Source organism: Cynocephalus volans, chromosome 5 (assembly GCF_027409185.1).
Source record: "Cynocephalus volans isolate mCynVol1 chromosome 5, mCynVol1.pri, whole genome shotgun sequence".
Lineage (NCBI taxonomy): Eukaryota > Metazoa > Chordata > Mammalia > Dermoptera > Cynocephalidae > Cynocephalus > Cynocephalus volans.
In genome coordinates, this window is record NC_084464.1 from 145,236,003 (window position 1) to 145,248,012 (window position 12,010).

At 34.9% G+C, this 12,010-nt stretch overlaps 1 protein-coding gene across 2 annotated transcripts in view; it reads right to left on the reverse strand.

Annotated features, from left to right (window-relative positions):
• SHPRH (SNF2 histone linker PHD RING helicase) overlaps window positions 1–12,010 on the reverse strand; it is an 86,956-nt gene that overhangs the window by 21,770 nt on the left and 53,176 nt on the right. For both annotated transcript variants that reach the window (XR_010023573.1, XM_063096503.1), the window contains exons 24-25: window positions 11,486–11,557; window positions 8,473–8,661 (exon numbers count right to left, since the gene is read on the reverse strand). Coding sequence is in view for 1 of the 2 variants with exons in the window: in XM_063096503.1 (XP_062952573.1) it covers window positions 8,473–8,661; window positions 11,486–11,557 (261 nt within the window). In the remaining variant the exon portion in view is untranslated. The remainder of the gene's footprint in view (window positions 1–8,472; window positions 8,662–11,485; window positions 11,558–12,010) is intronic.

The following is a 12,010-nucleotide window of genomic DNA, read 5'->3' on the forward strand; positions in this document are numbered from 1 at the left end:
GAACCCTCCTACATTACTGGTGGGAATGTAAATTAACTACAGACATTACGAAAAGCAGTATGAAGGCTACTCAAAAAAAACCCAAAAAAGAACTACGACAGGATCCAGCAATTCCACTTCTCTGTATATATCCAAAGGAATTAAAATTAGTGTGTTGAAAAGATATCTGTAGTCCCATGTTCACTGTAGCATCCTCACAATAGCTGATATATGGAATCAACTTAAGTGTCCATCAGTGGATGAATGATTAAGGAAAATGTGTATATATACATAGTGGAACACTATTTAGCATTAATAAAGATTAAAATTCTGTCAGTTGGGACAACATGGATGAACCTGTGGGAACTTATGCTAAATGAAATATACCAGGTACAGAAAGACAAACACTGCATGATCTCACCTATACACTCGTACTTCAAAAGTTTTTGGAAAAACAGAATTAAACAATCATATGAATCTTTCCATGAGCCTTTTGAAGTACCCTAGTATGTGGTATCTAAAAAAATCAAACTCTTAGAAGCAGAGAGTAGAACGGTGGTTACCAAGGGTCGTGTGTGAGGGGTGGAGCTTGGGGAGATGTTGGTTCAAGGGTACAAAGTCTCAGGCAGGAGGAATGGTGATCTATTGTACAACATGGTGACTAAGTAAATAATAATGTATACTTGAAAATTGCTAAGAGAGTAGATTTTCAGTGTGCTCATCTCAAAAAAGTGAGGTGATGAATATGTTAATTAGCTTGATTCAATCATTGCACAATGTATACATATATCAAAATATCTTGTTACGTGCCAGAAATATATATGATTTTTCATTTAATTAAAAAAAAGAACTACATTACACACTGGATATACAAAGACAAAAAGATACATTCCCTTATCTCCAAATGCGTACAGTTTACTGCATCTTACAGAATATGGAGGAAAATAAAAAAGGACAGTTTATGTTGCTGGTTTGGTCTAAAAGCAATTTTAAATGAACACTTTATTATACACATATTATCGGGCTCTTTTAAACACTTTGCATAAAATTATTTCCAAGAGTAAGTTAGCAATGGCAAAATAATTAAAAATATTATTTGGATCCAAAGGCTTTTAGAGATATAATACTCATATGTAAATACTATTCAATTGTCCGTTCATCCAACCATCCATCCATCCATTCTTTCAAATCCTTACTGAATGCCTGTTACATTCCAGGCATTTTTCTAGATGCTAGGGATAAGGTAGTGAATAAAACAAAGTCCCTGCCTCATGAACAATGACCTCTCCACATTTTAATGGAGTTTATGCCGCCCAAAACTAAGTTTTTCATAATTTCACAAAGATAATTTATAGTTCATGTCTTAGAAGTCTCTAGTGCACGTTCAATTTACTGTAAGCTATGGCTAACTTCAACAAGAGGCTCACTAACAGTAGAATTACAAGTGCTAATTTAGCCAGTGAATAGGAATTGTTTTCTTTTTGCAATTATATTTACTCATAACATATTCTAAAACACACAACTGCATTTAAGATTTACCAGTTAATGTTCATGTATGTTACATCTTATATAAAATCTGTCATATTTTACATAAAAAAATTTAAATATATTTAAAAATAATCATTTGTAGATATTTACCAAATTATTTTATGTCTACTTTAAACTCAGTCAGAATTTCATTATCAGTTTTTTTCCACCCAGATGTATGATTATATTTAGAAAGTATGAGATAGCATCACAAGTCACCTTTGAAACAAATGAACAAAAACTCAAAAAGAAAATAAAACAGGATTCTACACATAGTTGAATTCTACGCATCATCCTGCTTAACATTTCTAAGAGTTTCAATGTAGAAATATACTATTCTTTTCTGTACAAAATGGCTATATAAGACGTCTCAATTACCAATAGATTTGATTGCTAAAAACAGATTCCTATACCATATTCCAGACCTAATGAGTCAAAATTTATGGGGATGGAGCGTGAAAAAAATCCTTATTTTAAAAAGCAGGCCAGTGGATTGTCAGACCTCAAAAGTCTGATTTTATGGAGCAATTCTGTGTGTGTGCAGTGGCGGGGATGGGGTGGGGAGGATGCTGTTTTGCTGTAGCTATATCCATGTAGTATATTTTCTTCTGGACAGTCTTCTTATGACATATGAATCTTGTCCATTATAGGGTCAGGGTTTCCATTGGCAAAAATGCTTTGTATGAAACCTAGCCAAACGTAGGACACAGGGAACATGCCACGTGGGTCATATGTTCTGCCAAGAGGCCTACTTCATCCAAAATGCCTAGCAGTTGTCAGAACTTGCAAGGGGAATTTTGTTTACTTTGTGAAATGCCCAGTAGGTTCCAAAGGTCATTTAGGAATACTGTCACATTGTTGTTAGGGAAGATTCGTTCTTTAACTTAAGTGTGCATCCACCAAATGAGACATTTTTGATCCCAATATTCATTTTATTTCCATGGTCTATCAATAGGATTCCTTACATTGTAAAGTCTCTTCTTTCTAAAAAATGCTACTAGAAAAAACTGTCTAATACTATTTAGTACTATTTTTATGTTCTCCAAATATCTATTATCTGCTGATCAGCTGTATGATTAAGCACTATGTATGATATCATGTATTGTTTGCTATGTCCAAGAGTCTTGACATGAATATGTACAGTGAAACAAACATTTTCAATAATATAAAACTTCAATGAAATAAAAAATTACTTCTCAATATTTATGAAGGATCAGGGAGGGATTTGATAATCAACAACAGTATAAAAGAAAAACACCCGTAGGTTTAGGAATAGTTTGAACTAATAGTGCTAGAACTTGAAAATAATGATTTAATTATTTACATAGAATCATCTTTATTTTATGTATAAGTATGATTACTTCTTCAATTCCAAGATAGGTGATAAATGAGGAAGTTTCAGAGTCTGAAGAGGTGAAGTCTGAGAATATAATAAGCAGATGCTTCAAAAAGAAAGTGACAGTAGGGCAGAAATATGACTGGAATCAGAAGAAGTGACAGGTAGCAGAAGGCAGAAGTGACAGACAAAAATGGTGACAGACAAGGAGGCAAGAGGCAAACATAAATGTGGCAAGAAGCAATGTGAGAATTTGTAAAACTTGCTTGCGTAAGAGGTACAACACTCAGTCATGTGTGAAATAAAAAGGAAACGTAAGTATATATGCAGCTAAGACAAAAGGGAAGTTATTAACTTTAGTAATTCTATAACCTTATAATTTTTTATAAGATGCTTCAATGAATTCTTATATTCATCAGTACCCAGGAAAAACAGGAGGAAATGAGAGCACAATAAACAGTATTTCTACACTCACATCCTTGTCCTAGCAGGACAGCAAATCTAACTGTCCTGGACTCTATCCTGGGTGTCTACGAAAGCTGCCATAAAATGAACAGGTGTTTGGGTTTGATGGGCTCAATTTCACAGAGGCTGTGCTGCTGTTTATCGGTAGCTAGAGCAATCACTTCTTCAACCTCACTGCATGAAGCCAGACACAGCAGTTCTTTCTTATGCTAGTTCCTCACACTGTAATGAATGCTTTCACCTAAGAGTGTGCCGCCTCTTCTTAGACACAAATGCCATCTGTGGCTCTTGGGATGCCTGTGGCCAGAGGAAGAGACAGAAGAGAAAGAAGGGCTAAGAAAGACTATCTATGAGAAGGAAAGGAAAGAGAAACTACAGGAGTGGGAAGAAAGTGGGAGAGAGGGACTAGGAAAAAGAATAGCTCTTTGTGTGGTAAGCAGAGTAAGAACAACCATCAAATCCCTCAGGAATGGTCAGTAGATTGCACCGTAAGTCACCTACTTCTTCACTCAGCAACTCTCGCATTTGCTTTAAAAATATACACTTTTCAAGGGGATTCCCAGATAACAGGACTAGATGATCTTTAGTTAACGATCCTCTCCTCACTTATTCTTGCCCGTGCTGTTATTCTCACATAACTCTGCAGTTTGTAGTTCCCTCCTGCTTGCTCACCCTCCCATTTTTCTTCTTCCACTCCTGAACCCTTAGGTGGTGCCCTATGAAGCCTATGCTTTATTATCAACAAACTCTTCCACAGTTTTTACCTCTTGTAGAAATATTGCTGTTTACTTCTTTGCTTTAATTAGAATCTGGTTGTCCTTTAAGCATACTGGTTTCTCAGCAGCCCTTTTGAATGGAGAATGTTTATTCTCTCATACTCCTTGCACCTGAGCATTGGTATTATTTTCTTTGGACCCCAAATGCAGCTTTTCAATCATTATTTCTCATTTTTGTAAAAATTTCCATGCTTTCAAACCTCATGAATCCCAGTTATTCCCTAGCCTTTGCTGTCATTTATTTACTGAACACTACTCTTCGTTCACTAAAGAACTTAATGCTTAACTCACCATTTTTAACTTTACATCTCAAGTCGAGATATACACTGTCCACCTGGACAACCCATCCAACATTCAGGTCTCACTGCTTCATCTTCTAGCACCCTTTCTCTTCCACCTGACCTGAGGCACCTACTTCTATAATCCTATCTAGAGCACTTAGTATCTGTCTTCTCTGAACTGACTAAGATCTCTTATTCTCAGAGAAGGACACTTGCTCTTACAGCTTGTTTGTTCAATGGCCTAACTTAACAATTGTTACTTGACTTCAGTGAAACCTCTACTCTCTCTCTCTACATCAACACTCTGCCTGTCTTTTCAAAAAACTTGTATTACAGATTATTGCTTCTCTCTCCTATGTCTTCAACCTATCTTTTTTTCCTTCCCTTACTTGTGATTAAACATGCTTGAGAATCTTTTATCTTAAAAAAAAAAAATGCACTTCATATTTCTGGTTATAACTCAGTTTCCTACTTCACAGCTAAATGCCTGAAATAGTTGGGCATTTTCTTTCTCCACTTATTCACTTCCTGTGCACTCCCCTATCCCTCCTAGTCTGCTTTTTCCCTGTACATTTCTACTGAAAGAGCTTCTTCTGAAGTCATCAATTACCTCCATTAGCCAAATTAGTCCATATTGCACTTGACTGACCTTTGGCATCATCACACACAGCTCACTATCTCCTTACTGAAGCCGAGTTTCCTGTAGCCTCTACTGACAGTAAACTCTCCTAAACTGCCTATGTCTTTAGTTGCTCCTTCTCAGGCTCCTTTTCCAGCCTCTCCCCACTATAGTCAATCTTCAAAAAGTCATGAACTCTGTAGGACTTGACCTAAAGCTAACTTCTCTATCTCTTTCCTTAGGTAATCTCATTCAATCCCATGGCTTCAAAGATCATTCATGTCAGTGACTCTTAATTTTGTATTTTCAGCTCCACACATCAACACCTTTCTGGATAGTTCTACTTGGACATCTCTGGCTTCTCAAGTATAGTATTTCTAAATGAACTCCACTTCCAAATACCTTATATCAGTAACCATACCATTATACACCTGATTTTTCACATCAGAAACCAGAGGCTCATCTAAGAAATCTCCTACTTCACCAATGCCTCCAACATTGTAGCTTACTAATGAGCTTTACTCTAGATGTATCTTAAATATACTTACTTCTCTCCATCTCCACTGCCATCAACCTAATCAAAGCCACCATTACCACTGTTGTAGCCTCCTAAACTGGTCTCTCCAGTTTCTATTCCTGTTAATCTACTCATATTTTCCACACTGCAGCAAGAGGGATCTTTTAAAAATCCAAATCCAATCACGATACTTACTGCTTATAAAATTTAATGACTTTTTGCTTATATGAAAACATAATAGTCCCCACTTATCCTGAGGGGATATGTTCCAAGACCCCCAGTGGGTGCACTGAAACCACAAATAGTACCAAACCAGACTGCCTTCAATTAGAACTAGTTTCTGTTCATGTCTTCCATTCACAAATTTAATGCCTTTTCCATCTTAACTAAGCATTTAGCACCTACTGTGGTACTAACTTTTGCAGTCTGAGGTGTGACAGTAAAACTTTTTCATTCTTCACAATTTCACGGATAGAAGATGTGTACTTAGCAACCTCAGTATACAATTTTTTTCTTTCCTTATTAAGTAGAGAACATTCACCTTTTCACTTAAAGAAAGCACTTTATGCTTCTCTTTGGTATATCCAAATTGCCGGCATCATTACTCTTGCATTTTGGGGCCATTATTAAATAAAATAAGGATTACTTGGACTCAAGCACTGCGATACCACAACAGTCGATCTGATAACTGATAGCTGTGGAGTGAATGCTGGGCGAGTAGTGTATACAGCATAGATAGCTGAACAAAGGGATGATTCACACCCTGGGCTGGATGCAGCAGGATGATGTATTTTGTCATGCTACTCAGAACAGCACGCAATTTAAAACGTATGAATTTTGGACCATGGGTAACTGAAACCATGGAAAGTGAAATTGCAAATAAGGGATGACCACTGTAAAATTCCCTAATCTTCAGATGGCCCTTCAACATCAGTCTCCACTAGGTCTCCAGACTCACATGATTCCATTCTCCATCTTGCTATCTACACTGCAACAACTCAGGTCCACTTGGGCCCTTCTTGTTTCAGGCCTTTCCACATAACTTTCTTTTTTCTGTTTGGGTGCCTTCTCCCCACGTTGGCTAATCTAGTCATCCCTTACTTACCTGCTTAACTGTCATTCCCTGAGAAAAGCCAGGTTTGATTTTCTTTGGTAATGCTTATCACAATTAAAATACATTAATTTTTTTCTTATAAAGTTTTTCTTTTAATCACTAAGCATTAAAAAATCTCACACAACTGGAGATTCTCATAAAGGCTTTTAGTCTGAATGCTTCCCACACTTTGCTTAGAAAGAGAACAACAAAAAAAGACTTTTCAGAATATTACTTTTTCAACTGTATGGATGACTTAGAGTAGATACCAAATTCGCAATTTACAAAAAAAAAAAAAAAAAAAAAAAAGAATTCATTTTTACAACTGGTAGTATCACTGGATCAACTGGAGGTATCACTACTGAGGTATAACTTCTTCATATGTTGATGAATTGTGCTCAACTACTTGTTCATTCCTGATATTAGAAGAATAAATATTGCTTTCTGTTTTATTTTAATTTATCAATATACAATATAGTTGATTTTTGTGCCCCTTTATCAATTCCTCCTTTGCCTCCCTCCCTTTCCCCTCTCCCTACCATCAACATCATATCTGTTCACATGTCTTAACAAAATCAAGGAATTGTTGTGATTGTTTTTAATGCTTGTTCTTCCTGTCCCAAATTAAACTTCTTTCCCCCATTGCCAAACTGTAAAATCCATGAAAGCAGCAATCAAGTCTGTTTTATTCATGAGTGTATATTGCATCTGCAAGGCCTAGCATACTGCGGGGCACACAGAATGTGTCCAATATCTATGTGTGGAATGAATGAATCGATGGATGAATGAATAAATGTTCACTCCAACTTTGAGATTCCACTTATCCCAACACACTAGAGAGCAATGTGACTGATATTTTCATGTTTTCCTCAGATAATGGTAGGAAAAAAACAGCAATTAAAAATTCTTTAATTCAACTATTAGACTACAATTTAACTCAACTATAGTCCAATATTTAATTCAACTATTCAACTATAGTTTTCTGGGTGGGAAGGGACCCTTAAAAACTGCCTAACTCCTGGCCATAAATTTCAACCTTTAGTTAATTCTACTCATAAAATATATTCTTTAAAAAAAATGAGAAGAGAGTATCAAAGAACCAAGAGGAGAAGGAATTAATAAAGAAGACTCCATTACTTTTTGTTTAAAAGCCAGCCCCACCATTCTCTAAACTACTCCTTCAGGCCCATATTCACTACTACATTTATATATGGATATGTGCTGTGTCTAAGTTTGGCTGGAAAAATTTAAAAAGCATGTTTAATGAAAACAAGGAACACAAAGCCTAGTAAAGGCTTTTCATTAAATAAGTATCCCTTAGGCAAAAAAATGCAACTACAGATCCTGTTTGGATCTCAAATTATAGCAATTTTCTTAAGATTCTGGGAAAAAAATTAGGAAAATAAAGCCAAATTTCAGTCCGTGCCATTTAAAAGTGCACCATCTCTTTCTGGTGACAGTCTTCACTAACTTCAGTTATTTTTTCCTTCCATTTGGTTGGGCACATCCTTTTTTTCTGATATACAGGGTTGAGTAAAAGAATGAGGAAAGAGCTTTCTTTAAATAAATCTCTAATTTAATCAGAGGTCTATCTATTTGAAGTAGACAGAAACACTATAGAAGATGATAAGAAACTGGAATTTTAAGATTTACTTTTTTGTCAAAGTGGGCATGACTACTGCTAACCATGTTTGAGTAGGCATTCTTGTGTTCCTCCCACAACGAAAAAGTAATTGATAAAACTGAGGCTTTCAGGCTGTGTATCCATGGACAATTCACCGTGCTGACCTTTTTGTGATTTTAACTCTCTCACTGGCTAGATACTAATTCCTATTACATTGCTCTAAGTATGCTTCTACATGTTCTTGATCTACTTTACCTTCACAGGGATGTCCTCTTCCTGGCTTGCTTTCTCTGAGGTGAAGACATACGAGATTTCCTTGTGAGATGTGTTCTGGCGGCAGATGGCACACTTAATGGAGCTTCTGTGAGACCCCACACTGTATTGTTCGATGATAATAGCAATGCATTCATTACAGAAACAGTGCCCACAGGTCAGTACTGCCCACTAAAAAGAAAACACATAGAACAAGCCTCAGTGAGAAGCTATCAAAGACGCCTTATGATCTATAAAAATATTAAAAGGAAGAGAGGGAGTCACAATTTCACTTCCTAAATATTTCATGACATTAATCTTAAGTCAAAAAGCCAAGTTGTGCTTTTAAATTTTTTTTTAGTCCGAACAGTGTAAGCTTTCATAGTATTTAGTTCTGCTCACTCTAATAGTGAGCATAGTAGTCAGTCAGTCATTGTTACTTTGTAAGAAGTGGGTGTTCTCATTTCAGTATTTAGGAAAAATGCAAATTACCCCTTCGGCACTCTAATAGGAGATATAATACAGGAACTGGAAAACTGGAAATAACATTAACTTGGATAACAATAACAATAATATCATACTCAATATAGTCTATTTAATTTATCAAACAGCTTTATATTTTTACATGTTAAAGTACTTATATAGAAAATGAGATGAGCTATTTTCTCAGAATGATTTTATGGACCCAGCACACTTCCACTGCACTCTGCTAGCTTCAGATTTATTTTAAAAGTGGTTCAGGATATATTTTAAAAACTTCAAACTAACAAAAAGGTATTTTTGAGAAACCCCTTGTCCTATTTAAGGAAAAGTAAAATAATCCTCTGAATCTCTGGTGCACACCATGCAGATTTTTCCTCTCTCTGGCAATGGTGGGTATAGAAGAGAATTACAATAGTCTAGCTGTCAGTTCTAATGCTATGGCATCTTATGCAAATTATTTAACCTTTTTCATCTGGCAAAACTGAGTGGTTTTATGAATGACAAAGCTCCTAAATCCTGAGCTATGTTTTTTCTAGGATTGGGATATGCACAGACTTGTAAGAAAAAGTGTGTGATTGTGCCACTGGAGGTACTTTGCAGGATAGACTAATAGACTCTTGGGAAAGAACTCACACTAAGGGAAGAGAAAACTGAGGTATACACTCTTGATTTCGAAACAATTATTGGGTTCAGATTCCCATACTGGCCAGCCACCACCTCAAAAATAAAATAAAACAGTAAAAAATAAATAAAATAAAATAAAATAAAATAAAATACTATAATTATTGAGAAGGGGGAAGGGTTATTTGGGGTTTCATTGGCTAATACTATTCATATTGTTCTCTAGATGGTTCTCTGCTCTCAAGGATTTGTGTCAGAGTCCTCAGGAGCTGAGGCTATAACAAAACTAAACAAATGTTTCACTAGCATTTTTGCATGACACAGAGCAGCACTCTTCTGTATGCCATGCACCTCCAGAACCACTGAGAATGAAAGGGAGGGATGAAAGCCCTACTAGAGAGGGCTTTTGCAACTCACAGGAGCTCAGAATGGACAAGGTGAACAGAAAGACAGGTCTACCTATATCTGTAATAAAGAAAAAAACCAAAGAGATACCTGGCACCTGAGTATGAGGAGTGACAGGATGACTAAAGTGGCTCAAATAAAAGAACAGACAATGGCAATACCTCTAGGGCCATCATCCAGTATATATGAGTTACCTCTGACAGATTTTAATTTAATAGAACTAAATTAGAAGGGAGGAGGAGAATTGGGAAGGTAAAGGGAAAGGATACAGAGTTCCTACAGATTGTGGGTATGAACAGAGTTTGTTACTATTATTGTTATCTAATACGTTTTTCTAAGTGTAGACCTAGCTACACTAGAATTAAATGAAATAATGTATACAAAAAAAATTTAAAAAACAAAGATGCTTAAGACAAAATGAAATAAAATTTCTCAGACAGTCCAGTTGCATAAATCTCATCAAAACTAAAAGCAAAAAGACATTACTCTATGTCATGACCCTTTTCATTTTTATCACACTTTTATCACCTTTTTTATCACTGACTTCTGTCAGAAGTCATCAGTACTGGTACATTAATATTCTTCTGCTCAGTGTCTAATGTAATATTTATCCTCTTGAGATCTACAACCAAATAGAGTATCTTTTGAAATCTCACTTTTTCCATAAATCTTGGAAACTAAAGGTACTTTCTTCCCTAATTACTGCTGGTCAGAATATGGAACGCGTACATTTACCTTTCCACTCTCATTCAGTTCCCTAATACAAAAAACCTGTCAAGAATATTTTTTACTTGTTTAACAGTAACAGGCTTATCTTTCAGATTCTGAAAAGCAATGAATATTCTGATAGTGTATATATTATTATACAAAGCAGAAATTTATAGTTTCATAAATCACAGTTGGTAGGATAAAAATATGAATTTCTTAGAGGAAAACTAATATAGTGCTGTCATGTTTATGGACATTTATACAATGATATTCACAAAGAAATATACTTATCTTCTAAAAATCACATATAAATCCCCCTAGAAGAGATATTATTTGTACTTTAAAGCTTAGGATTAGGAGATAATAATAATACTAAGTAAGTGCTATGTTACTATACCTTTGTAATACCTTGTTAAGTAAATATATGCATATTATATTAATTTCTGTACAATTACCAAATAACTACAACTATGTTAACCAACAAAGTCAAATTACTTGAACATAATCTTGTGACTGGTAACAATGTTCAAAACTACACATCTTTAATGAAAAAAATGGGATCACTTTAGAAATATTTTTTCATATCACTTAGGAAAAACGCTGCTCAAACATACGTAGCACTAAGCACGTCATCTAACCTCTGGCCCTACTTTTAACATGGAAGTAATACCTGCCTTTCATACAAAGTTGTCATGAGAAAAAAAAAAAGAAGACACAAAAGAGAGAGATTATGTATGTAGAAGCCTTTCAAAACTGTGAGGTGTCTTATAAATGCATGTGATGTTTATTATAATTTCACCTGTTTTCCCAGCTGTCGAGCACAGATTGGACAAGGTTCTGGATTAATACCGCCTGATGTTTTATCTTGAGACTATCCAAAAAAGAAGAATTAAAAAATGTATTAGTTACGTTTTTACATTTAAAACCTAATACATGCTTTACAACTCATTTATAGAAGTAAATGCTGGCAATCACAATTTAAATAATCTAATAATTGAGATGATCTAATAATTTATATATTATCTACTATTATTATTCCTGGAACTTGAAAATAACATTTATTTAAAAAATGAAGAAAAAAATAGAAATAATTTTTATTAAAGTTTAATGATCATATTACTGTTTTGTGATTATAATAGAAACCAAAATTAAAAGCAAAATATGACAGCTAAATTTTCAAAATTTTATTTTAAGTATAGATTTTGTAATAAAGAAATATCAATTATTTAAAAAATATAATTTAGAACTTTGAAATAAAGCTTCATTATAAATTGTCGAGAAAATCTGTACTTATTCTGCATGTCTTTTTGGCATAAGACCATAG